This window comes from Lissotriton helveticus, chromosome 6 (genome assembly GCF_964261635.1).
Source record: "Lissotriton helveticus chromosome 6, aLisHel1.1, whole genome shotgun sequence".
Taxonomy (NCBI): domain Eukaryota; kingdom Metazoa; phylum Chordata; class Amphibia; order Caudata; family Salamandridae; genus Lissotriton; species Lissotriton helveticus.
This window is the reverse complement of record NC_136067.1, coordinates 1,422,297,323-1,422,324,312: the sequence shown is the minus strand read 5'-3', so window position 1 is coordinate 1,422,324,312 and position 26,990 is coordinate 1,422,297,323. Positions and strand designations below refer to the sequence as shown.

Sequence of the window (26,990 nt, the reverse complement as noted above, 5' to 3'; positions counted from 1 at the left end):
CCCCAGACCATTCCACTCCTGTCGGGTGGAGGTTACAACAGGTCCCACCTGTCTGGAACTCCATCACCACAGACAGGTGGGTAAAACAAATAATTCAGTCAGGTTATTGCCTGGAGCTCACTTCCACTCCTCCAACAATACCACCCAGGCAGCGTCCTATGTCACAAGAACACCTCATACTGCTAAGACAAGAGGTGACATCTCTACTGCAAAAGAATGCAATAGAACCAGTCCAAAACAAAATCAAAACACAGGAGTTTATTCTCTATACTTTCTCATATCCAAAAAGGACGGGTCCCTCAGACCTATTTTAGATCTAAGACCCCTAAACCTGTACATACAATCAGACCACTTTCATATGGTCACACTACAACAGGTACTACCGTTGCTAAATAAGGTCGACTTCCTGGCCACATTAGATCTCAAGGACACCTACTTCCACATTCCCATCCATCAATCGCACAGAAAGTACCTACGGTTCATTCTAGGAGGTCAACACTACCAAATCAAGGTACTCCCTTTCGGAGTAACTACAGCACCTCGAGTGTTCACAAATTGTCTAGCAGTAGTAGCAGCACACTTAAGAAAGGACAACATTCATGTCTTCCCATATCTGGACGACTGGTTAATAAAATCCAAGTCCTACAACCAGCACATGCATCAAACGATATGCCTGCTACACAAACTGGGATTCACAGTAAATCAAAAGAAGTCAAATCTCCAACCGTCCCTGTCTCAGCAGTATCTAGGTGCTACAATAGAAACCTCCAAGGCAATAGCGTACCCCAACCCAACAAGAATACAAAGTATGCAGGATCTTATCAAAAGATTCCAGCCACAACACTCACTACCAGCTCGAGTGTTCATGCAACTAATAGGAATGATGGCATCTTGCATTTTCATAGTACCATATGCAAGACTACAAATGCTTGGCAAGTCAGTGGAATCAGGCTCAGCAACAAATAACAGATCTGGTGGTGGTAGACAACCGGACATATCGCTCTCTGCAATGGTGAAATACCAAAAACCTTTCCAAGGCCGGACATTTATAGAACCTGTTCCACAAATGATACTAACCACAGACACATCACTCACAGGATGGGGAGCGCATTTACAAAGACACACAGTACAGGGTACATGGACAATGTAACAAAAACTACTCCACATAAATCATCTTGAGTTACTAGCGATTTTTCTAGCTCTAAAATAGTTTCAGTATTACCTATCAAACAAAGCTGTACTAGTCCGGACGGACAATATGACAGCAATGTACTACATTCAAAAAGAAGGAGGAACACACTCCTTATAGCTCTCCCGGCTGGCGCAGAGCATATGGAGGTGGGCCATTCCGCAGAACATTTTTCTATTAGCAGAACATCTACCTGGAGTTCACAATCAAGTTGCAGATCTGGTAAGTCGTCAGAGACAACAGATACACGAATGGGAACTTCATCATCAAGTTCTTCAACCAATTTTTCAAAAGTGTGGTCAACCAGAGATAGATCTGTTTGCTACAAACCACAACTCTAAATGCCCAAGCTTCGCCGCCAAATACCCACACCCATTATCCAAAGGCAATGCGGTATGGATGAACTGGTCAAACAAATTTGCGTACGCTTTTCCACCTCTTCCACTAATTCCATTAGAGGTACGCAAGCTACATCAACATTCTCTCACATTGATTCTCATAGCACCAACGTGGGCAAGATAACCCTGGTACACCACGCTACTAGAGCTCTCAGTAGTACCACATCACAAACTAAAACTCTCCCCACATCTACTGACACAGAACCATGGAGAGATTATGCATCCAGACCCAATGCAGCTCAATCTAGCAATTTGGTTTCTGAGGTCTTAGAATTTGGATATCTAAATTTACCACCTGATTACATGAATGTCATTAAAGAAGCAAGACGCCCTACCACTAGAGCATGTTATGCAGCAAAGTGGAAAAGGTTTGTTGCATATTGCACAAATAACAACATCAACCCCTTCGATGTTTCCATACAAAACATCATATGCTATCTGTTACATCTGCAAAGATCTAACTTAGCGTACTCCTCAATCAGGTTACATCTTGCTGCTATAGCAGCATATCTTCAAAACAGACAACATTTGTCATTGTGTAGAGTACCTGCAATCAAAGCGTTTATGGAAGGACTCAAAAGAATAATTCCTCCCAGAATACCACCCTCTCCAGTGTGGAATTTAAATATTGTTCTTACAAGACTTATGGGTCCTCCTTTCGAACCATTGAATAAGTGTGAATTACAGTTCCTTACATGCTTTTTTAGTAGGTGTTTCCTCACTTAGAAGAGTAAGTGAGATCCAGGCATTAACAATTCAAGAACCATTTATACAACTTCATCACAATAAAGTGGTTCTTAAAACAAATTCAAAGTTTCTGCCAAAGGTCATTTCACCTTTCCAAGTCAACCAATCTATTGAGTCGCCAGTATTTTTCCCCAACCACAAACGGTTGCAGAAAGAGCTCTACATACATTAGAAGTAAAAAGAGCGCTTCTCTACTACATTGATAGGACTAAGCCATTTCGTAAAACTAAACAACTGTTTGTGTCCTTTTCTCCTCCACATAAGAGAAATCCTATTTCAAAATCAGGCATTGCAAGATGGATTGTTAAGTGCATTCAAATTAGTTACCAAGAAGCAAAACGCCCCTAGGGCTCATTTCACCCGTAAATTAGGGGCATCTACCGCATTCCTAAGAAATATACCATTAGATGACATCTGTACATGGTCTACTCCGCACACATTTACAAAACACTACTATGTAGATGTGCAGGCAATACAACAAGCAAGTGTGGGCCAGGCTGGACTCGAAACATTATTTCAAACTACTGCAACAGATGCGGGTGGTCGCTGCTAAGGGAGAAACTGCTGTGCAATCTATGCAATAGGGTGTGGTCTGCATAAGCAAAGCTCTCGCAACCACAAATTAGTATAATCAAAGACAGAAAATCATCTCAACAAAGTAAGTGACAGTTCTGTAATAAACAACAGCAGATCTTTGTGTCTTTTTGTCTTTATCCTTTAGGAAGGTTGTTTATTTGATCCACATTCAGCCGACACGCCGCAGGCTCGCCGTGTTAGAGTTGAGTCAACACGACTCTTCAGGGCTAGTGGTGTGACCCACTGGTCAGTAGGTCGGACTTAATGGACACTTTAGCTTCGGGTGGATGGTACAGTATATGAAGTTAATAAACATCGGAATATAAGCAATGATTCTCCGCTCTGAGTTTAGAGCAATTGGTTTTTCATCTGTGTATACGATCTCCAAACCAAGTATGGTGGATGAACGCAAAGGTATACTGGATACGTGTGTGTACCAAGTCGTACCGGGAGGGGATCCAATTAAAGGTTTCCAGAAAGTAGTTAAGGTTCGATCCCTCTGTGGATTGCGAACAAGGTTGTGGTATCCCTCCTCTGTGTGTTCCCGGTCGCCGTGTTTCGAAAGAGGGTGTGGTCTGCAGCCCATATGCCTCAAACGGAAAATACTACTTACCAGTATGCATCTGTTATTGGCATGTAGGGCTGCAGAACCACACACGTCCACCTGCCACCCCGGCTACCTCTATCTGTTCCAGTATTATCTTATTTAGATACACAATACCTGGTCATCTCTATCTGTACTCGTACAACTCCATCATTTACCCAATGGCAAAAACAATCTGGAGATGGAGTCGATGCCCATGAGCACTACGATCTAAGGGAGGAGTCATCCAACAGACAAAGACTCTTCCAAGACAACAACAAAGTGTAATCATCCAGGCCCACCACCAGATGGTGATCAAATGCAATAGTGTGTGGTTCTGCAGCCCTACATGCCAAGAACAGATGCATACTGGTAAGTAGCATTTTCCTTCTCAGGACCCTGCCATGGAGATTAGGATTGTTTACATTTCTTAGGGTTTAAGATGAGGGCACCTTAATTATCTTATCCCAGACAGATCCTCAATAGGGTACCCTGTCAGTATTTCGAGCAACACCCACCTGTTGCTGGTGATACATATTTCCCAATGTAGGTCTTGCTGATGACTGTTCTCTGGATATTTGCTGGTGTATTTATAATTATTTAAGCATATCAGAAGGGTCTGGAGGCAGCTACTCTAATGCCCAGAAAGAAGAGCAGACAGCCAGAACGTCTCTGCACTCACATCGTCCCTGGTAGCCACCACATGTAACTGGGCTCAGCCTTGGCAGCTCGATCTGCAAGTGCACAGGCTGTAAGGTGCATTACCACGCCACCCCACCCACCATGATGCGGGTTGGGCAATAAATGCAAACACTATGAAACCGCTCTGTGAGCCTGCCCACTGGAACCCTTCCACCAGGTGTTGTGGTCCAGAAAGGGGTCCCTCTAGCGCGTACATCCAGGATTGAGCAGACTATAATCTAGCCAATGTTAGGCTACTATTCAATACCATAAGTATATAGAGTATGAACTCTGTCCAGATCCATAATTTATCAAAGCGTCCGACATATCAATTAAAGTAAAGCTAAAAAGCACACCATGTTCACCAATATTGTCTATAACAATAAACAGTCATCAAGGTCATCACATATCTGGCTGCTGAGCAGCGAAGAAAGCGGAAATGTTATTCTTGATGATTGGTACATTGCAGCACTGGTCATCTGATTGTAGAAATCAAAATGAGACCTATAACCAGAGACTCATGGGGCATGTGGTTCTCTGGCTTTAATTACGTTAAATGTTGATTGGCAGCTGAGTTGATAAAAAGAAGCTGAATGTATAATTCTCGCCTCTGGTCCTGACCTAGATTTGTGTAGGGATGTGGATAAAGATTAGTACTTGCATGTCTGTTACCTCGATTAATATCAATGGTTAAGGCGCACAATTGTTTTTTCCTCCTTCCATACATGACCTATGAATAATTGCCATAACTTAGATAACCTTTTGTTGTTCACCTCAAGAAGGAAGCGGAGATCGTGGAATGTGCCTTAACAAACACCTAATATACTATCTACCTTAAGAGTTACATTTGATGATGAATGAATATAGCAAGAGTATACTGGACTTTGTCAAAAATGCATAATGGTTTCTTAGTGGGTCTGAATCAGTCCCTAATATTTAAACATTAACATTATTTAACTAAAGCTCCTACTTTCTTATGTGTCTTTTTCAGTGTGGAGAGCACTGCCCTTCGCCTCATAACGGCACTTGGCAGTTCTGAGGTCCAGCCACAGTTTACCCGTTTTCTGAGCGACCCAAAAACAGTTTTGTCTGCTGAATCAGAAGAACTAAATAGAGCTCTCATTTTGACACTTGCTCGAGCAACTCATGTGACCGGTAAGTCCTTTAAAGTCACTTTTATGACACAGGCTGGTTATAGTTCAGAGAAACAGTCAGGCCCTGTAGCTTATCAACTCAAATTAGCAGTCACAAATTGAATCCACCTCTATAAAGTCTGTAAATCATTGTTAAATATAATTACCACATTCTCATTAGACACCTCATGAAAGCGGACCCATTTCTGCTCCTATTTTGCCAGTGTCAACAACTGCATACTTAAGAAATAAATTATGCTTAATGTGTAAATGAAACAAAAAAAGCTCAACATGAGACTGCACAAGAGGTGACAGAAGTGGGTTTGTAACTCCATCATTTGTGGGAACATTTCATATGAATTTTGTTGATAACAGTTCACGCTTTCATCTGCTGATGAAAAAGTTTGAATGCTTCTTGCTGCCCTCTTAGCTCTTCTGGTCGTTGGCTGTTTCTGCTTTTTTTTTGTGAACTTGCTAAACATGCAAAACTTTGCCACTAGACATGTTCTTGAAGCTAACAAAATGACTTGCTCATGATTGTCCCAGAGACCTGAAAATTAAGCTTTCAAAATTAAACAAAAACTGTATCAGTCCGTTTCTCTCTGAGATCTTGATCATTTGTTGCCTTAGCCTTCTATGTAACCAATAATTACAAATTGAAAATAATTTAATGGAGTAAAGTCTACCTACAATCAAGAAAATGTAGGAACACACTGTTTTAATTATGTACCACAAGTCTTCTTGTTCAATCAGAGTTGGGTTCCATATATTCATGCACTAGCATGCCACAAATCATTCAATATAAACTTGCCACTACTATTATTGAGCGACTGCAAGATGTTTGAACTTTCTGTGAATCTGTAACACTACAATGTTTGTAAGCACATTGTGCCTAATTAGAAGTTAAGTAGGGACAAAGGTGTACATACTATTTGGGCAAACAAGAGATGATTCCGGGCATTTGAAACGATAACTGCAAATTAGACGCAACATTTGTAAAATTTGTAATGAGCTATTTAATTTGGAAGTAGGTGTTCAAAAACAGGGAAAGATGTTGTGAGGAAGTGGGGTGCATTTCAGCGTGGGCTCCTCGCTTTGATTAGGAGCTCCCACCCACCTGCCTCAAAAGTTTAAAATTAAAACGATAATAAAACAGATTTATTATAATTTTATTTTTCAAGTTCTAAGGGCCAAGTCTTAGGGTGAGGCCATGGTAATGACAGTCACAGAGGGGGAGTGGTTGCTCTGCTGTCCATGAGCATGTGGGTTTGGCCAGCAGTTTTAGGATTGCCAAATTGGCATGTTCACTGAGCTGTCTCCAACCCGAGCTTGGTTGCTGGGTTAGATACAGCAGGCACAGGCTCCCAGTCTATTTCGGAGCGTACATCCAGGCCGCTCAGGCCTTCCTGACGCTGCCATCATGCTAATAGCAGCATGAGAGCAGCGCCAGAATTGGCCATAGGGGAGTCTAGATCCTGTGTGGACCCAGAGAGAAGCAGAAGAGTGTGGGGTTGTGGCGGGCAGTAGTTATTTATTTTCTTTTTTTAATGTATTTTCCTTGTTGTTTATGATTCCTCCTCCCCAACAAACACAAACACATACACCCCGCTCGACACTCTGCTGTGACACCAGCCGCTACTGGTGTATTTACATGATTTTGTTGTGTAATCACCAACTACTTTACGTCAATAGGTTTCGTCTGTAAAACCCTCAGCTCATCCATGGTTAGCTGTGGTACTGAGCAGCAAGGCTTACTCAGAGGAACAAGTGTTAAGCATTTAAACAGCACCTATGCAATTGAAGAAGAAATCGACACAACACTCATTAAATAAGACACCAATTTATAAAAATAGACTGTTTAAAAAAAAAAAAAAAAAAAAATTGTACACTAGAACAGAAAAGATCCACCAGAGGGTTCCGGATATATAGATTTTGCGAGCAGTGCAGTTTCATTCAAGTGCAAAAAAGCCATGGCAAAATCAACAAATTGGACACTTGCAAACTTTTTCAAGGAAAACATAGGTAAGTGTCACTACTGTCAGTAAGAGGTACTTGGGGCGAACAACTCCAGCTGGAAGTAACTGAGGGGGGCCATCAAAATCTTCAAGAACAGTTACATTCACATTTAAAGCAGTCCTTCAGCAGTTCCAGGCACTTTGTCCACAGTGCAATGGATTCCTATGAAGTGGTCCGGGTGCAAGGGATTAAGAATGCTGAAGATGCTATAAAGATGCTGTGAATGCGACACTATCTTCTAGGACCTTCCTGCAGGGATTCCTCGGTCCACGAAGATGGTGAGAGGGTCCTGGTTGCAGTGTCGGCTTTCCACTAAGTCCTCTCCGGTCTGGCCGAAGTCCAGTTGCCACTGTACTATCAGTCAATTTCAATTTAATAAAGCTTTATTCGATTTCTTAAATAAGAGAATCATAAAAGCAGATAAAAAAGCACATAATACATAACGATCAAGCCCACAAATTTTTAAATAACAAAATATACAAACTTAAGGGATCCAGTATTCACGCAGACACATCAAACCAATTTCTTTATCGTCCACTTTTCTAAATTCACATCATAATCGTTTTCCTAAATGTAAAAATGTTTTGTAAGAACACAGTTATAGATGTAATAAACAGATCATTATCTAAAAGTTGTAAAACCAGTACAGCAGGGCGACGTTGTCTGAGTCCAAGTGTTCTTAAAATCGGGAGGCTCCACCGCCTCCTCTGCATGGAATACAATTTACAAAATGAGAGTACATGTAGTGTCGACTGTAGAGATAAATCGTCACATGGACATTTACACATAGTTCTTGAACAGTCGTTCAAGTCTGTAAAACTAATTGTACCATGAATGATACCCAATATGAAATGCCTTAGCAAGAATCTGTCAAAGCCAGCTTCTGTATTCTTTAAATATAGGTGGATACTATGCGAGTTTAGAGTAAGCTGATGCACTTGCACAGTAGATTTCGACATTTCACCAGAAGTTCTATGTGTTTCAAGTAAAGACAGACAGCTACTTTTAAGGTCTTCCCTAGCTACTACACTTAAAGTGTGAGGATCATTGTAATATTCTGGATGGCCAAGATTAATTACAAAAGTTGTTATGTACTTTAGCCACCTAATATGCATGGCCACTTGCATTTGATACTATCACACAAAATTTGATGATTAAGTGCTGTTTTTTCTGACGTCCAGATCCTATGCCATAGGAGAACTGGCTGAATTTTTATAATATCCGCAATATGCGGCATGCCCAGCTCTGCGTGACAGATATAGGAAGAGGTACTATTTGGGACTGCCATTAGAAATCTAAAGAAAGTATTCTCTATTGTCTGGAGTGAATTAATATCTACATGACCCCAAATGCCAGATCCATAATTGGCAATTGACAGACTTTCAGCTTTGTAGATTTGCAGTAATTCTACTGGAGGACGTCTGCCCAATGTTCTACTAAAGTTGGATAAGGCAGCTATAGCCTTAATAAACAGCAGTCTTCTGACTCTGACCGCATGAGTCCAAGTCCCTAATCGATCAAACAAAATACCTAAATACGAAAAGGTTCTAGAGATTTCAATCATTTTATTATCAATATATATATATATATATATATATATATATATATATATATATATATATATCTCTACACGCATTGCTGCCTTCTCCAACTTTCATAATAAATGTTTTTGAGGAGTTGACAGCGAGTCCCAGGTTAGACATAAATGCCACAAAAAATGACACCATGGAGTACGCTCCATGAGGACCGCGTCATCCAAGTATAAAAGGGCCGGGACGGGACGTTTATCAATTATCGGTAAATCCTGGCACTCATTTGCCAACACCTATCCTAAATCATTTATATATAAGAGAAGAGAAAGGGTGCCAAAATGCACCCTTGTTTCATTCCTCTTCCTATGCTAAATGGCAACGTACATTCCCCTCCTGCTCCGTATCGAACACTAGCCTTTGCACCCACATAAAATTGCCTCCTAAAGTGTATGAGTTAGATCTCTACCCACATGCCCTCTAAAATCTTCCAAAGCTTGTCATGGATGTCACAGTCAAAGGCAGCAGTTAGGTCAACAAAGGCCAAGTAAAACCTTCCCCTTTTTGCCGTGGTGTATTTACCCATGAGAATATTTAAATTAAGACTCTGTTCCACAGTGCCTAGTCCTTTGGAGAAAAGCAAAAGACACACAATTGATGGACGGAATGCAGAACATATCAAAACATTCTCCCCCCAGTCAAGAGATCTGGGTTAAATCCATCATTGTTTTGCTCACCATGCCACCCCAGTTTAGACCTGGCCATTTGCAAATCAGTCTTGACCCTGTGCCTCATGGGAACAGTCCAGCCCGAACTGCCAAGCCAGTTCCTCCCTGGACCGGAAACCAGCATCCTAGGACCGGTTTCAAATCCTTTGCGGAAGCCATATTGAATGTCAGAGACAATAGTATTCTAGTCTGCCCAGTCCTGCAGTCTAGATAAAATAACTCGACCCATCACTTTCACCATTGAATCCAACAATGAAATGGGTCTATAACACAAGGTATTTTCCCTATCACCTTTTTTTAAAATGGGAACCAATATTGATTCTGACCAGGACAGTAAGAAGTGACTAAAACAGCTCGCATTATTAACCTGAGTCAGAAGTGGTCCCCAGAATAAAATGTTAGATTTAAAAAGATCTACAGGAATGCCGTCGGGCCAGGCCCTTTCCTCCCCCGGACTTGACATTATGGCCTCACTGATTTCCACAAGGTCAAAGCGTAAGTCCATTAAACAGTCCCTGGATGGTAAATCTAGGGAATCTGTTATCAACCTCTCCCCTAGCTTTGTGAGGCAGTTTATTATACAAAATGGAAAAATGGTTAACCCACTCAGCCTCACTAATAGCAATCTCAATCGAAGGACTATCTTTATTAACCAAAAAAGGGGCATTTACAGCCTTCCAAAAGGCGGAATTGCCCCTAGTCACTGAGGCTGCATGTAAGGCTGCCCAGGCCTCTTTTTTAAAAGCCTGCTTTCGCTTTTTTAAAGCACTCTTATATTTCCTTCTCGCTTCTTTAATTTATTCTCTATTTTTAACACTTTTATGTAAAACATGCTTAAGTCTAGATAGTGCCTTGGTTCATTTGGAATCAACCCACCCTTTTCCTTTATTTATTAATTTTCTATTTTCCATACAAAGTGCTTGTTTTATATAAACCAATATAGTGGAGACATTTTCTAAAATATCCTTATGAGACGTTGTCAAGTCAAGCGAGAAAGGCAGTTTCACAGTTTACCACTGCCTTTCTTAGGAACTCTTGAGGGTCCACATTTGTCCAGCGAAGTGAATACCCATCCTACTCAGTGATATGTTTTTTATTTTTTTATTTCTTTATTGAATTTCGAGCATCAGCAAAATAGCATCTGCCTCACAGGGCAGTGCAATCAAGACAAAGGAACAGCAAAAAGAATATCAAGGTTAACTGTAACTTCAGTGATTGGAACGGTTGTAGCAAGGTTTATCAAAATCTCAACACACACATGGTATTGTAGACTTAACGAACATTTCAGCTTGACAGTATTAGAGATCTCTCAGATGATGTCATCCATTTGGGCCTTTGTCAACAAGTAATGCCCCCGTGGCTCCCTGATGTCTTTGGGTCTCGATGCTGATGGTAATTCCTCTGGAAATAATTCCATGTGATCGTGGCAATACACCAGATCTGTAACCCATCACTCAGGCTTTGGACTACGTTTGCTCTCCCATGTGAACATGACTCTTCGCTTGGCCATCAGGAGGGCCACTCTGGTGAACCTGCCCATAGTACCCTTCAGTTGCGGGACATAACCAAGTAAACATGTAAGAGGTGTACACTGTAACATAGTGCCTGTCATGATCTGTAATCTCTGTATGACTACCACCCAGTAATTCGCGACAGCTCTGCACCCCCAGGCCAAGTGAAGAAAATCGGCTGCCTCTTGACCACATCTTTTGCAACAATCTGAGTCCCATTTTGTGCAATTTGACAGGAGTATAATAAATTTGATGTATAGATTTTAAATGAATGACCTGCAGGTTGCCATTGGGCGTCAGTTTGCCAGTTAGGGTGCAAATGTTCTCCCACTCCTTCAGAGTAATTTGAGTGTCTACTATAACATTCCATCGTTCATAGCTTTTAGTCTCAGATCTCGCTGCTTCTTCCTGTACCGAATTGTATAATTTAGTAATGAGTTTTTTCTTGGAAGGGGCAGTCAGTAGTATTTGCAGCGAATGAAGCTGAGATGGCTCATCAGGGAAACTCGGGTAGTGTTCTTTAATCGCTCTCTTCAAGTTGTGGCAGGTGTATTGAAAGAGTGGAGTGGTATTGGTAATGTACGCAAGTTCGGCTTCTGTAAGATAGCTACCCTCACAATAAAGATCACGAATATGTGTAATACCGACCTCTTGGAGTGATCTCATAGGACCAATCTCCTGAGTGACTGAGAGTGCAGCACGATCAGCTAGGGGAAGAGCAGGGGCATATATAGGGAGCTTGTGAGCTAATTTGCCTATCATATGCCATACCTTGATAGTGGTATCTATGGTATTTATTTCTGATTTGGGAGTACCCCTTTGAACATGTGTGATCAAACCTGCCAGCGGTGTTGGATAGGCATCCCCTTCCTCCACTGCTAGATGAGTTGTGTAGTCATGCGGTCTTAACCAGTAATAGGCGTATTGGGCCTGAGCGCATAAATAATATATGTAAAAATCCGGAGAACCGAACTCTCCCCTCGAATAAGAAAGTGTTAGTGTGGCCCAGCTAATCCCGGCTGTCTTGCCTCCTCATACCAGTTTCAAGAGTTGTGTTTTTATCGCGGCAAATAAGTGCTTGGTTAGACAGATGGGGATGTTCTAGAACAGATGCAAGAAACGGGGGAGGATGACCATCTTAATGACCGCTATGCGATCCGCTAAAGAGAGTGGTAGATATATCCATTTATCCACCTGACACACCAGCGCATCATAAGCAAGGCCCTAGATTTCTTTTATCACAGTCTCGGGATCCCGATGCACCCACACTCCAAGATATTTGACCTGATCTTCGGTCCATGTTAACGGGAGTTCTACCGGGGGGGGGGACAGTGTTTTGTGTTAGAGGGATCATGACCAATTTCTCCCAGTTAATCGTTAATCGTGAATAGAGACCGAATCTAATGTATTTACGAATAATCGGAGAAAGATTTTGTTTAGGTTCTCGGACAAAAAGGACCATATCGTCCGCATACATGGAAATGCCGACGGGTCGATGATGAAAATTGAGTGCGGAGCTCCTGTGATGTTGGCGTATTATGCACGCCAACGGTTCCAATATGATGGCAAATAGAAGGGGGGACAGGGGACAACCCTGCCTCGTGCCCCTCTCAATATGAACAGGGTCAGATCTGAAACCTCCCACTCATACCCTCGCCGACTCGTCGGTGTATAATACTTTCAGCCATTGTTGTAACACTAGAGGGAACCCCATGCACTTGAGAACATAAAACATATAACTCCACTCCACAGAGTCAAATGCTTTCGCAGCATCAAGCATGACTGCTGCAGCTGGAAGCTCGGGATTTAAATCATGAAAAATGGCAAATATGGTCCTGAGGTTGTGTGAAGTGGACTGCTCAGATATGAACCCCGATTGATCTGAGAGCACTAGCATGGGCATGAGTGGTTGGAGCTTGGTGGCCAAAATTTTCGCTAGAATTTTCGCATCGAGGTTAATCAGCGAGAGCGGACGGTATGATTCACAGTGCGTGGGGGGTTTATCCTTCTTAAGGAGTGTGATAAGTGCCTGTCTTAAGGAGGGAGGTAAGACACCAGACTCATGGGCTCTGCATACATTTCCAGTAGATAAGGGACAAGAATGTCTGCGTAAGCCTTGTAAAATTCCGCCATCAGGCCCTGGTGCTTTATTATTAGGGAGTGAAAGAATTGCGTCTTTAAGGTCGTTCTCATCAATGGGGCGACTTAGATATTCACGCTGACCGTCAGACAACCAAGCACCGGCAATGTCAGATAAATATTCATAGAGATCAGCTTTCTCTCCACCCCCCCGTGTGGCGTACATTGCACGATAGTAACGTTTAAATTGATCAAGTATTGCATGGGGCGTATAATGTTCTGTCTCATCATCGTCCACAATTTTAGTAATATGATGATGGTTCTCCCTAAATTTCAGTTTGAAGGCCAGATTTCTGCCCGGTCGGCCGCCCTCCCCATACGGCCTGGCCACGCGTCCCCAGTGATATACCTCACCTCTGAATCAGCTAACACATTGTACTCAGTGATAAGCTCCTGGATACGAGCAAGAGAAGCAGCTGGTGGTTAAAGAGTGCTGCGCCTCTAATTCACCCAGTGCTTTCTCCGTTTTAGAAATTTGGCTTCTGATATCCTTCAATATGCCCGATGTGGTGCTTATGCACACCCCACGCACCGTGACTTTAAATGCCTCCCATAGCACGGAAAAGCTGTCTACCAATCCCACATTTAGTTCAAAATACTGTTTTATTGCCTGTCTGATTGTGTCTTCATATATAGGGTCAAGTAGGGCCTCCGCGCGAAACCTGAAAGTGAAGGGACGATGCGGATTTGTGGGAATCTGAATACTCAGATATACAGGGTTATGATACCACCCATTAGCCACTACTGGGCCATATATGTTTATAAGTGTGAGCAGAGTCATACCCAATTCGCCCTGCAAAATCGCCCAACGACCCTCCGTGTCAGTGTGCGTGTGAACAGGGAGGAAGAGTATTCCTTTTTTGATCAATATTAGAACCCCTCGAGCATAGGTGGAGAAAGATGAGGCTAGTTTGAATCCCGCCCATTTGTGTGCAATATTAACCTCCGTTCGTCTGTTCAGATGTGTTTCTTGTAGTAACGCAATATGTACATTGTGCCTCTCCAAATATGCAATCACTTGACGAGCTGTGGGAGTATTAGGCCCACGTATATTCCAAGTTATACAATTATACCTCTCGCCTGTCAGGCAGTGTTGACAATGTAAAGTGTACTTGTAGGTAGAACATTCTGTATTTTGTAGATGCCGTGTCTTGACCTGTACTACATAGCATGGGTCCAATCACACACGAAAAGAAAAACATACAGACAACAATGAAACCCCCTCCCCCACCCACCTTGGCATCCCCAAAGTGCCAAAGCCATGATCCCATAATACAACCAAGCATGCCCTTCATGTACAATATGAAACATTTGTAATACATCGCATAGGCGTCACTCTAACTCGATATATAGAACACAACCAGAAAAGGGAGGGCATTATTCATCAATGTCTGAGGTTGAACCAGACACACGTTGTCCACGTCTCAGGGATCTGGCGTAGTCCATTGCCAGTTTTGGATTCAGAAAGATCTTCACTTTACTCTCCCCCTATTATGCGTAATCAGGCCGGGTACAGCATGGTGTAGGGGATTTGTTCCTTCATTAACAGTTTTTTAACCCCCTGAAATTCCTTGCGCGCTGCTTGAACTGTGGCTGTTAAATCAGGGTAGAAAGATAGGACGTTACCCTGGTAATTAATGGTGCCTTTCTGACGGGTGGTACGCAAGACCGTGTCACGGTCCCTGAAATTCGGTAAGCGCGCAATTATAGGCCTGGGTGGCGCACCTGGTGGCGGATGCGCTGCCAAGACCGGTGAGCACGCTCAACAACCAGCATTTGTGAAAGATTCTCTGAGCCACACACATCAGGGAACAGGGTCTCAACATACTCCTCCAGCTTCCCCACATTCGTGGATTCCGGCAAACCTAAACTTCGCACATTATTGCGCTGAGAGCGCGCTTCAGTGTCCTCGTTTTTATCACAAATCAGTGATGGAATTTTTTCAATGTCGGTAGTCCGAAATCCGCCGTTCCGCCTCTCCTATTCTAACTGCCCGCTTATCTAGCTTGGCAGAGAAATGATCCATGCGGCCGTTCAGTGCTTCAATTTTACCATCAATAGACTGAAGGCTGGCTTGAATGGCAGATAGTGTTTTTTCTGGGGCGGTTGGGGTCTGCACAGTAGTATCCAGCTCAAAGTCAGAAACCGTGGTTTGTGAGGATTTGCTGCCCCTGCGCAGTTCGAAATTCAGGAACGGCGGGGTTTTATCTGGCTTGCTCATGACTGGCTGTATCCGGTCAGTAAGGCACTCCGCGCGAAGGGGGGCGCCACTGATGCACAAGGGAGCCTCCTATGATTATTTGCCTGTCACCAATAAAATAGCCAGAGTCAGCTGAATCTTAGGGTGCGACAGTGTGCAGTGTGCTCAGATGGTGCTGAGAGGCCCGTGGATATTTTTCACTAAATGCAGACGATATCTGCCCTACGCATCAGCTCCCCAGCCACTCGCGTAAGCCCTGTGCAATCAGTGAAGGGCTGTCACAAGTTTGCCATGGTCCAGGTCAGGAGCGCGCTACATAGCTGCCAAGGTTTCAGATGGCCATGTGTGACATTTTTATAATTTTGGTGTAATTATGAGTGATATTTCAACCACAATGAGTGACACTTTTTCTCAAACAAAATCAAGTAATAAAGACAAGGGAAACCTATAAATATACGAAAGGACACCCATTTGAGCAACAAGAAACTAAGAAAATGTTAAAACTGCTGCAAATCACAGAAGCGGAAACTAGTGCCCTTGAAATCTGATCGTAATGTTGGGAATATGCAATGCAACATTTGGTACAGCCAATTGCTTTCAACAGGGATATTTAACCCCTCTGTGCGAAATCACTGTTACCTTTTCTCCAGTAAAGTTACAACACTACCGTCCCGCACCTAGGCTGGGAAAAATAAACAAGCATTGGCATTGCCAATAGGTCTCGCTTGTGGGACCTTATAAGTATTTAGTTTTGCAGCACAATATGATGAGTGGCGTAGCGTGTGTGAGTGGCGTTGCGTGTGTGAGTGGCGTTGCGTGTGTGAGTGGCGTTGCGTGGGTGAGTGGCGTTGCGTGGGTGAGTGGCGTTGCGTGTGTGAGTTGCGTGTGTGAGTGGCGTTGCGTGTGTGAGTGGCGTTGCGTGTGTGAGTGGCGTTGCGTGTGTGAGTGGCGTTGCGTGTGTGAGTGGCGTTGCGTGTGCGATGAGTGGGGTTGCGTGGATGAGTTGCGTTGCGTGTGTGAGTGGTGTTGCTGTGTGTGAATTGCTGGTTGGGGGAGTGGGGGGGGTGGGCGGGGGAGCAGCAGGCAGATGCGAGTGGAGCGCGCGCTGGAGAGGGAGGGGGTGGGAGGACTAGGCAGTGGGAGAGAGGGAGAAAGGAGCGCGAGGGAGGCGTTTTTAGATACATGAAGCCAAAATTACAAGTGAGCATGTTACAAAAGCAAACGTTACGTTACATGAGACAATAGTGACAGTTGTGCAAGTATCAAGAGCAACAAAATACAAGAGGTAGCAAACGATATGCAGTAGCATATCTGAGGGAACACGGCCTGGGGGAAGCTGGCTGGGGAGGGGGGAGGAGAAATGAAAGGAAGGCTGTGTTTGCGGGGAGAGAGAGGGGAGGTGCTGGTGTGGGCGGGGGGAGGTGCTGGTGTGGGAGGAGTGCTGCTACGGCAAGGCTGTGTTTGCGGGGAGAGAGAGGGGAGGTGCTGGTGTGGGAGGGGGGAGTTGCTGGTGTGGGAGGAGTGCTGCTAGGGGAGGAGAAGCCCTGGCCGTGAATGCTCGTGCATGTTCACGTGAACTGCAAGAAAACGCCGGGCTGAAACCCCTTAGTTTGAAGAGGATTTTGCCGACATGAATTCGATCCTATCCATTCCTGCGGAATGGGACAGGCTCGACCTAAAAATAGTGCATCTGCCGAAGTCCTTGAGAGAAATATCTATGTCTGCTCAGCCGGCTGCATACTCTCTAGCCTGCTGCACAGTATCGAAGTCGGTCTGTACCCAGTCACGACTGCTGAGGACCTCTGAATGAAAAACTGGCCACTGAGATGCATATTTATGTTTTGTGCATTAATGGGAACCTTTATTATCTGAATTAGAGATGCTTAAAGCATGCATGGTTTGTTTCTGTTAAACAATTACTTTGATTGGATTTGTAGTTCCCTGCTAGGCGTGTATGAGAGGCGTGCCTTAAACACGACCTGCTCCCGGACTCAGAACAGTGTTCAGGAGTTCTAGTGTCACCAGGCGACAGCAAGAATTTCTAGGGGCCCGGGCAGAGGCAGGAAATAAACATCGGAAAGCACTAGAAATGCGCGCACACATGAAGAAGTTTTTTTTAAGATGCAATGTATTATTACAGTTAAGATTTCCTGCTCTCCCAGGCACTTACTGAAAAATCATGATCCTCACAGGGCAGCTGAGCCCGGCTGGGGGTGGTGAGGCCCGGTGCGCTGGGCGAATGTCCTGGTTGTGTCAGATATTAGGGCTGCCACTGTCATGCCATTAATCATGCTGCACCCACTCTCACTGCAACTGGCCCCCGGAGCTGCAGCCTCGATGATGATACTGATTCGTGAGACAGCAGCTCTGGCCCTGTCTGTGGCCGAGTGGTGCAGGTGGGATCCAATTCCAGATTGGATTCCTGAGCCATGCCGACGGCGGAAATCCAGCACCTCATCCCCAGGCACGCACCCGCTGCAGTGAGAACAGCGAGGTCAGGAGCTGCGCAATTGAACTTCGAAAAGCGCGGGTGGCAGCAGTTGGACGGACCCTGACTCAAGGTAGCTATTGAATCTCGCTGTCAGTCAGAGTCTACCATTGGACTGTAGTGACGTCAGTCTAAATTCGGCGCCACGTGAGTCGACCCCCAGTGTATGCCTAACTTGCCTACAATTACATTGTGGCAGTCAGTACTTGTAGAGCTGCAAGCAGTTTAGCCAGCCTCTGCCTACCGGGAGAAGTGCGCACGGCGCTGAGAGGCACCCCAGGCAATCATATGTTCATTATAGCAGCGCTCCACGTGGCAGCTGAGGAGGCGCTATGATGCGTGACAATGCATTTCAGTGCGGTGATGCGGATCACCACACTGAAATGCGTTAGTGTCACACGTGAAGCGTGATACTTGACAGGACTGGCGCTATAACTCTCTCAGTGCGTGAGATTGGCCATGGGAGAGCGAAGCGCCGCAAGGCCCAGAGCGCGGCTGCCTCCGATCGGGCCGATGCACACTAGCGCTCCCGCTCAGACCAGAGTCGCTTCCACGCCTCCCCCTCAGCGGTCAACGATCGCACAGCGCACAGTGCGCCTACCAGCAATCAGCTTCCTCTCAGCGTCAATCGCGGCCACATGACTTCAAGCAATGCCCCGCTCAATGCAGCCGCATCCCCAGCCGCGTCTCACCGTCTGGCAGGCAGCCGCTACGCCAGTCACGTGGCCGCGATTTTAGGTACGGTCACTCGCACCGAGGTCCATTATATTCCACAGCGTTGACGCTCCGTGCTCACAAGCACCACATTTCGGGCGCCCAGATTATCCGCCACCCACTCCACCTGGAAAATCACTTCGATGGTCACAATAGGAGCAGGATAATGGAAGGATGATAGTGGCGGCCGGCAGAGCTGCATTACAGTGCAGCCAAATTGCCGCGCGCCAAGCCACGCCACCTACTCAGTGATATGTTATCGACAATATGAGTTGAACTATCCTTTCTATTTACCAGGTTACTCTGGGTTAGTAAAGCTATGCTTAGCGAAAAATGATCGCTCAGGGGGTTAGTGTGGGTACAGAAATCACAAATAATGGAAGAATGTCTACTTGACATTAAAATATAGTCAATTGTAGGCGACTATAAAAGTGGGACTAAAGGGCATGGGGGAGAACATAGATTATTTACATATCCCAAATCAACACCAAAAATAATTTCATTTAAGAGATCCCCAGACACTGTGTGGGAGAAATGTGGGAAACTATTATCATCAGTCAAAATTCCACAGAGATTACCATCCAAATATTGACACAGTGTGGAATTAAAGTCTCCTCCCCAAATAATAGGCACATCTTTGGTTTTGATAGACTGCAAACTATATATAAGGTTAATTATTTTCCTTAAAACACCCTCATCAAATCGTGGGATACATTGTTATAATAGTTAATCAAGGCAATAAAGAATGAAATATCAACATCGATAGGAATGATGTGAAAGTATCGGTCGGAAACTTCCAATGTAATTTTAGTAACGTTCACGCAGTTAGAAACAAAGGTACATAAGCCCTCCCTTAGATCTCCCATGTATCGAGGCAACTGCTTCCGTATGGTAAGTTTTGTAACCATTAATGTAGATAGGGTCCTCCACCCATGTTTCCTGAGTACAGACTATATCAAACTCCCCACAAAGTCCAACCATAGCGGATTATTTTTCTTCGAATTTAAGCTTACTACATTCCAAAACCGGATGTTAGAACAATCTTTCCTGTTTCGACCTTTAAACTTCTCAGCCTTGGGATCAGCACACAAAACACTATGAGGATCTATGGCGGGATCAACTTCATTACCCAAGGTGTCCCCGGGCAGTGATAAAATCTCAGGAACCCTACAAGTAGACAATGGGAAATTAGGTGGAATGGAAGTAATATTATCTCGAGAGCTAAACTTTTCTGTAGTCGGAGTGCATAAACGTGACACTTGAAAAGTTATATAAATGTTCTGCCTTTTCTCCGTTATCCTTGAACCTGAAAAAGGTAGTCAGTCAACTTCCTCTAAGGTTGGGAGCAGATCAAAACGATTATGCACTGGGTCATTATATAAAGGCGAAGCAATAACTTTATTTAGCCCATTGACTATCCCAAAGGAGTTGTTGTTTGCAGGCTGATAAAAATATCCCAGGGGGAATAAGTTAATGCCCACAGCTGAGATCCTATGCGTGCCTGCACTACTTAATATCGCTTGTACTGACTGCGGAGTTCTAAAAGTCAATACTATGCAATCTCCATAACAATGTAACAATGTTTGTGTCCTCTGCCTAGCCGACTCACTCTCCTGGCCATTTTAAACTCAGCGAAGAGCATCTCAGTTAGACCAGTTTTTGTTCCCAGCCAAAATAAGGACTTGTTTCTTAAAGTGTCCCACGTTTCGGGGACCCCAGGAGTCAGTCTCGGCACATTGGCTAACACTACTGTATAAGGGGTACAGCAGGGGGAAGATCCATTAATAATATCTTCAGGCTCGTTTCTGTTCAAATACGAGGGAGGTTTAAGGCTCCCGGGCGTCGGGGAACCACATTATGCGCACCCTGAGTACTCCCCTCCATCGGGTGTACTGTGTTCTACCCTGCTAAAGGGGGGTGAGTATGAATAGGCCTACTAGAAGCTGAAAATAGTGAGGGGTATGAGGTTGAGTTATTAGCTGGCGACGTCTGCTGGTCCCTATTATGGGGGACCCCCATCGGATTTGGAAACTTCAGTGTGTGTCAGGCTATTACTCTCTGAGTGGGGCGAGGCATCATTATTGTTAGCAGGTTTATTAACCGCTAACATGCGATTGTCCGTACATCTCAATAACGTTTCTTCCTTCGCCCCAACTCTTCTAGTTAAACTAGTTAGAGTGTCTCTCAGAAAAGCATTCAAAGCATCAACCTTAGCGTGTAAGCCAGGTTTTTTACTGGTTTGGGGCTTTGCCTTACTTATGGGTTTTTAGGGATTGATGGGAAATGCCCCTTTTTAATGACTTTTTATGTGATTTGCTGATCTGCTCCCTTGCTTCTGATGACACCTCCTCAGTTGGAGCTGTGGGAGTGTCTGGATTTCTTTGCTGCGTGGTTTGCGGTTGGGGGATCACTCTCCTGATCGCTCTCTGAAATACTCTCCAACATGTTCAATATACATTCGTTTGCATTCCGATGTTTATTGTGGGGATCTTAGATGGGAGAACAAGAGCCCTGAGCATCATCTGCTATAATTGACCCTTTTCTCTGGGTTCATGGACCCCTCAACCGATTTAATTTGCTATTCAATTGCCCCATAGCCCCTGTTAAATAATTCAGTAGAGTCAGACGAGGGCTATCCCCTGTCTTAGATTTAGGTTTAATCTGAGGGGTAGCTTTCCTCTTACCCATAATGCCAGATTTATACTATGCAGGCGAAGCTAAGATTATACCCAGAAAGCCTTTATCCGTCTCAAGCAGATCAAACACAGTGAGCATAAAATGTTAACAAAGCCTCGGTATCAGGGCAGGGGTCTAATTGGCGTTAGCAGTAAGGTTATTTGTGCAAATCTCTCTCCAGGTGATCAACAGATGTAACCAGTTAATAAACGGTCCCGGGGTAAAAAACTATTGTGCAAGCAGGCAAAAGGTCCGTAAGCAAGAGCAACTCACCCCACATCGATGTGTCGTTATAGCAGCAATTTGCTGGGCCGCCTGAGCATAGAACCAAGAGTAATGACCCAGCCCAGCCTAATCTGTCCTATAACCGGCTAAAACGGGCCCGTCTTTGCACGGTCTTAGCCTGTGCTTAGCCCGCGCGCCCCGCGTTGTGGGACCGATTCTGTGGTTAAATAGTGGTCGTCCACCTCCAGGGGCCGGGACAAAATGTGGCGTGCTGTCCGGTGGCCAAAGGCAGGGGCAGTCAATTAAGTGCTACATGCAGGCTTTGCTGGATGCAGTCCGTTGCAGAGCGATCTGCCACGGTGTGGGACCTACTCTGGTTAAATAGTGTTCGCCCACCTCCAGGGGCCGGGTCAAAATGCTGCTTGCTGTCCGGTGGCCAAAGGCAGGGGCAGTCAATGAAGTGCTACGTGCAGGTTGTGCTGGATGCAGTCCGTAGCAGAGCGGTCTCCCAGTCACGTTGTTGCGGGCACAGGTCAATCCTTCTTTGGTCAATAACTTTCTGTCTGAGAGTCCCAGCAACTCTGACAGCGAACGTGGGTGCAAGTCTATGTGTAGGCTTTCGGTCCGCGGTGCTGCACAGCAGTGGTGGTAGGGGCGTGAAGATTTTGTGCTACCTTCTTGCCCCCCACAGGCTTTTACAGTAGTTGTGTCCCTGTGCTGTTAAATAAGATGCCAACCAATTGCCCCTTGGAGTTCTCTTGGCTTGATTGGGTTCTGGAGATTGCTTCTCCTTGAGCAGGACACAGCAGACATAGTTCTTCACTAGCCAGCAGGTGCAGTCCTCATTGGTGCAGCCTCTCTTTGCTTGTCCCTCGGTGCTGCAGGGCAGTCCTCCATCAGTCCTGACCTGACAGTTCGGGCTGGACTGTTCCCATGGAGAGCAGGGCCAAGACTGATTTGCATATACCGGGGCCCAAATTGGGGTGGCATGGTGAGCAAACAACAATGGCTTAAACCCACATCTGTGACAGGGGGTGAATGTTTGATTTGTTCAGCATTCCATCCGTTATATGTTTTTGCTTACCTCAACAATGAGGCAGCCCTTCCCCCTGGTGAACGGCTTCTAAGGTCCATAAGTTCTGGATAAATCTCAGACTGTCCTTGTGTTAAAAATAGTATGGGGTACTTGTTTTGTTTCAAAAAGGTGCCCTCTGATCTTTCATTGTTCTTTATTTTGAAAGTTTTATATAGGGCGAACAAGATCTTTGCAGATATCAGAGCGCTTTACAGAGCAGGGAATACCAAACAAGAGAATGAATACGTGAGGGAACATAATAGTACAGATGAATCAATAATGCAAGTAATTAGTCATAATAGTAGGTGAAACAACAATAAAGGTAAAACACATATTCGTAGGGATCTAGCAGAATAATACAGGAAAAACACAATCATCGGGATCGATCTGGGTAAAATAGATCGGTGCCGATACTTTATAGATTCAAGTTGAACGCTCAAGTGTATTTGGCCATGAGAAGAGCTTTTACTTCTTTCTTAAAAAGTGTGATTGAGGAGATGCGCCTTGTTTCAGGAGGGAGTGAGTTCCAGATCCTGGGTGCCATTCCTGAGAAAGAGCGCTTATACGTTTTTTCCTTCCTGAATCTTCGAGGTTTTAGCAGCAGATTGTTTGTGCCTCTAGTGTATCTAGAGCCGCCAGAGATTGACAGCTTCTGAGTGAGGTATCCGGGAGAGCTCAGGCGTACAGCCTTGTGTGTCATGCAGGCGATTTTCAGATGTATTCTGGCTTCAAAAGACAGCCAGTTCAGGGCAGGTCCCTTGGAGGGCAGAAAGCTGCCTAGTGGAGTAGGCTCCATGTGTGCCCAGGAAGGCACAGGAGTTTTATATCGTTTCATTGTTTATAGAGAAACATTTAATACAACAACGTCCCACCTACATCCAGTGGCCCATGGTGATGGCACAGCTGAGGAACGTGTGTATAATAGTGAAAAAGAGTAGCACAGGACTAAAGGGACAGAAGGAATTACAATATGAATATTGAGGAGAGAAGAGTGTGATATTTGCATGAAGGTTACTGGCTGAGAGAGTGCAGTGGTTAGCGTGGTGGTGGTGTTTTCAGAGGAGAATCGCCTGAGGATGTTAGTCGTAGAATGCGCAAATAAAGTAGGCAGTATGCGGAATTCCTCTGATAGGTATTGAATACATGGTTGCCACGACTTATTAAATATGGGGAGGGTATGTGTGGCGACAGCTGTTAACTTCTCCATTCACAACAGTGCACCTGGATGACCTCTGAACCCCATCTAGAGAGAAAAACTTGTTTCGCGGTGCCAGTGCAATCGCTTTGCCTCTTCTTGATTTTCAGAGGATACGTTAGAGGATTGGGAAAACCCAATGGCGCATTGATGGGAAATCTAGGGATGTCTGTGTTGTATATAGTGTTTACTGCGTCCAAGAACCCATCCCAAAAGGTTTACAACTTGGGACACTGCCATAACAGATGAGTGAGAGTGCCCTGTAGTTCACATCAGCGCCAACAACGTCCATCTTTGCTCGGATGCCATCGAGCAATTCTAACTGGGGTGTAATACCTGTAGTGAGCAATCTTTAAGAACATCTTCTTACTGGTGGTGTTAATCGCTGTAGCTCGGGTGAGGTGTAAAATGTCATTCTGTTCTTTATCCATAAAAGGACGTCCACATTCCCCCTCACATCTACTTCGTGCCAAAGATTTCAATGAGGTCCTAGGAATAAGAAGAAAGGTGTGTATGTCTGACTATATCTTCTTGTCGAATAGGCAGGAGATAAGCCATTTCACAAAGGGCATCAGCTCTCGGCTAGCATGGGGACGAAGCCAAGGCAGCATCACCCAGTGAGGAATAGCAGTTGTGAGAAAGTGCCATCTTTCTTGCATGGTATGCCCCCCACTTTTTGCTGAATTCCTGATGTACTTTGAGTGTGCCCTGGGTTCCTGCCAATAGGGTACCCAGGGCCTGTGTTCCTTCCCAAAAACTGCATTGAAGCCTAAGCCCAATTGGCATCTCTGGCCACAGGTCAGCCCCTGGTAAATGGTACCCTAGGTACCCAGGGCACTGTGACCAGAGAAGCCCCCTAAGGGCTGCAGCACTTATTGTGCCACCCTTAGAGGCTCTGTACCCTGACACAAACACCCTGCCTTTGCAGGCTGAGTGTCTTGGTGCAGAACTAAACAGAGAGTCGACGTGGCACACATCCCTGTGTGCCATGCCCACAAATGCCCTGCGCTGGCATACCGCAGTCACCCCTCTAGCACTACAGTACCCCGGGCCATTCCTGGGCACTGTAAGTGCAGTGATGCCATTAAGAGTATATGGTGCTAGGAGGTTGTCATTACCAACTCCACAGCACCATAATGGCTACACTGAAGACTGAGAAGTTTGGTATCAAACTTCTCAGCACATTAAACCCGCACTGATGCCAGTGTGGGATTTAATGTAAAATGCACAACAGAGGGCATCTTAGAGATGCCCCCTGAAACCTAACCAACTCCCAGTGTCCTGCCTGCGTGGCTACCGAGGCTGCCACCACCAGACATGTTTCTGGACCCCTGGGTTGAGAGCTTGCCGCTCTCGGGAACCTGAAACAATTCTCATCCTGGAACGAGGTGCCAAGGCTCCTCCCCCAGGATGGGCAGGGGAAGCTTCAAAGGCATGCCACCTTTTGTGAGCTTCTCCAGGCCACTTGCTGTACTCAGCAACTGGCCCCCAACCGGTTCTGACCCCCACTCTGGCTGGAAGACAGGCGGGAAACCTTAAGTAAGGTAAGGGGGTGTGCCAGCCTCTGCCAACCCCACCCCTCAGGTGGGAGAGGCGAGATGAAGCATAACTCCGGGCTCCCGCCATCTTGAGGATGGGGAGCCCCACCCAATCAGAGGCAGGCTCCTGCCCCCCTGCCACAGTAGAGGAGTAGGATAGGGGGTGTACTCACCCCAGGGAAGGGACCTATTGGTCCCTGACCTTCCCGTGCCCGTAACGCCCCTAAATTTAGTATTTAGGGGCACCTTGAACCTTCCTTCCTCAGATCCCGATCCTGAAACTACAAGAAGAAAGAAGACCTGCTGTGCAGCTGCTAACAAGAGGACACCACCACCTGACTTGGCCACAGCCCTACCGGCCTGTTGATCCTTTAACTGGCTCCTGCTAAATCCCGGCTTCTCCTGTGGTCAGTAACCTCGAAAACCCCAAAGGACCTGACTGCCTTGCTCACCCAAAGACTGGGACTCCCACGAGCAGTGGTTCTGCTCAAACAGCAACAACCCCTGGTGCCAGCCAGGAAGCACAAATCCAGCACACACTTCACGCTCCGAGCCAGCCCTGTGCCTGAGTGAACAATGACTATGAAGACGTCCCCCCGGCGATTGTGACCACGAGTCCAGTGCCCAAGGACACTCCTCGACACTCCTGATGACGCCTGCAGCCTCACAACAAGGGACCCCTCCAACCGCGACCAGCTGAGGGTAAGATTTCCTGATGCCAAAAGACACCTCTGCAACCGGCGCCCCACGGCCCCCTGTGCCCAACTCCCGGGTGTCTACCTATCCTCCATGACCCCAACTTAACTCTCAAAGTGGTGGTTGCACCTGAAGAATCTCCGTCTGCGAGTCTGCAGCCTTTGTTCAACATCCAGCTTTCCCATTGAAATACACTGGGCGCCCGACGGCCCAAAAGCACCCTGCTCCCAGCCACCCGAGTGCCACTGGGAGTGCAACATCTATCCTACTCTACTAACCCACTTGCCCTGAGTAAGTGACCAGGGGCTCAGCTCCCACAGCCGCGTGGTCTGCCTGCTAGCAGCCACCAACCAAAGGCCCCCTGTCCTCCATAGGAAGACATTGGGCCTACTCACTCTGCACCCGGCTGCCCCTGTGCCGCTGAGGGTGCGACGACTGTACCTGCCTGACCCTGGGAGACCCCTGAGTCTACCCCCAGAACCTTAACTCTGCCAGTCGAGTACTTACCGTAAGACCGATAACTTGATTTTCTCCATGGCGTAATAATGGCTGGGTTTCCCTCCGAATTTCTTCTAAGTGTCGAGTTTTACACCTTTAAAATATTAACTAAAAATCAGTCGATCAACGAAAACGAGATTACTCACCTGCTATCAGAGAGGTCCCAGTGCTGTATCTTTAAGCCCGGTAATTGCAAACACAACAGTGATGGACAGAATGTGGATCAATGTCACACATTCGCCCGAGTCAAAAGATCTGGGCCCAAATCCATCGTTTTTCCACTCCACACCACCCTGGGTTAGACAATGGCGATATGCAAATCAGCGCTGACCCTGTGCCCCATGGGAACAGTCCAGTCCGAACTACAAAAGCCATGTCCTTCCCAGAACGGAAACAAGCATCCGAGGACCGGCCCGGTTTCGAGGTAACACCTCATCAGCCCGGCTAGCTTGACT

The 26,990-nt window shown here is 45.6% G+C and overlaps 1 protein-coding gene across 3 annotated transcripts in view; it reads left to right on the top strand.

The window, feature by feature from the left end:
* The window catches only part of MED23 (mediator complex subunit 23), a 684,519-nt gene that overhangs the window by 388,952 nt on the left and 268,577 nt on the right, over positions 1-26,990 (top strand). For all 3 annotated transcript variants that reach the window (XM_078649215.1, XM_078649213.1, XM_078649212.1), the window contains one exon: positions 5,166-5,329. In XM_078649215.1, the coding sequence (XP_078505341.1) occupies positions 5,166-5,329 (164 nt within the window). The remainder of the gene's footprint in view (positions 1-5,165; positions 5,330-26,990) is intronic.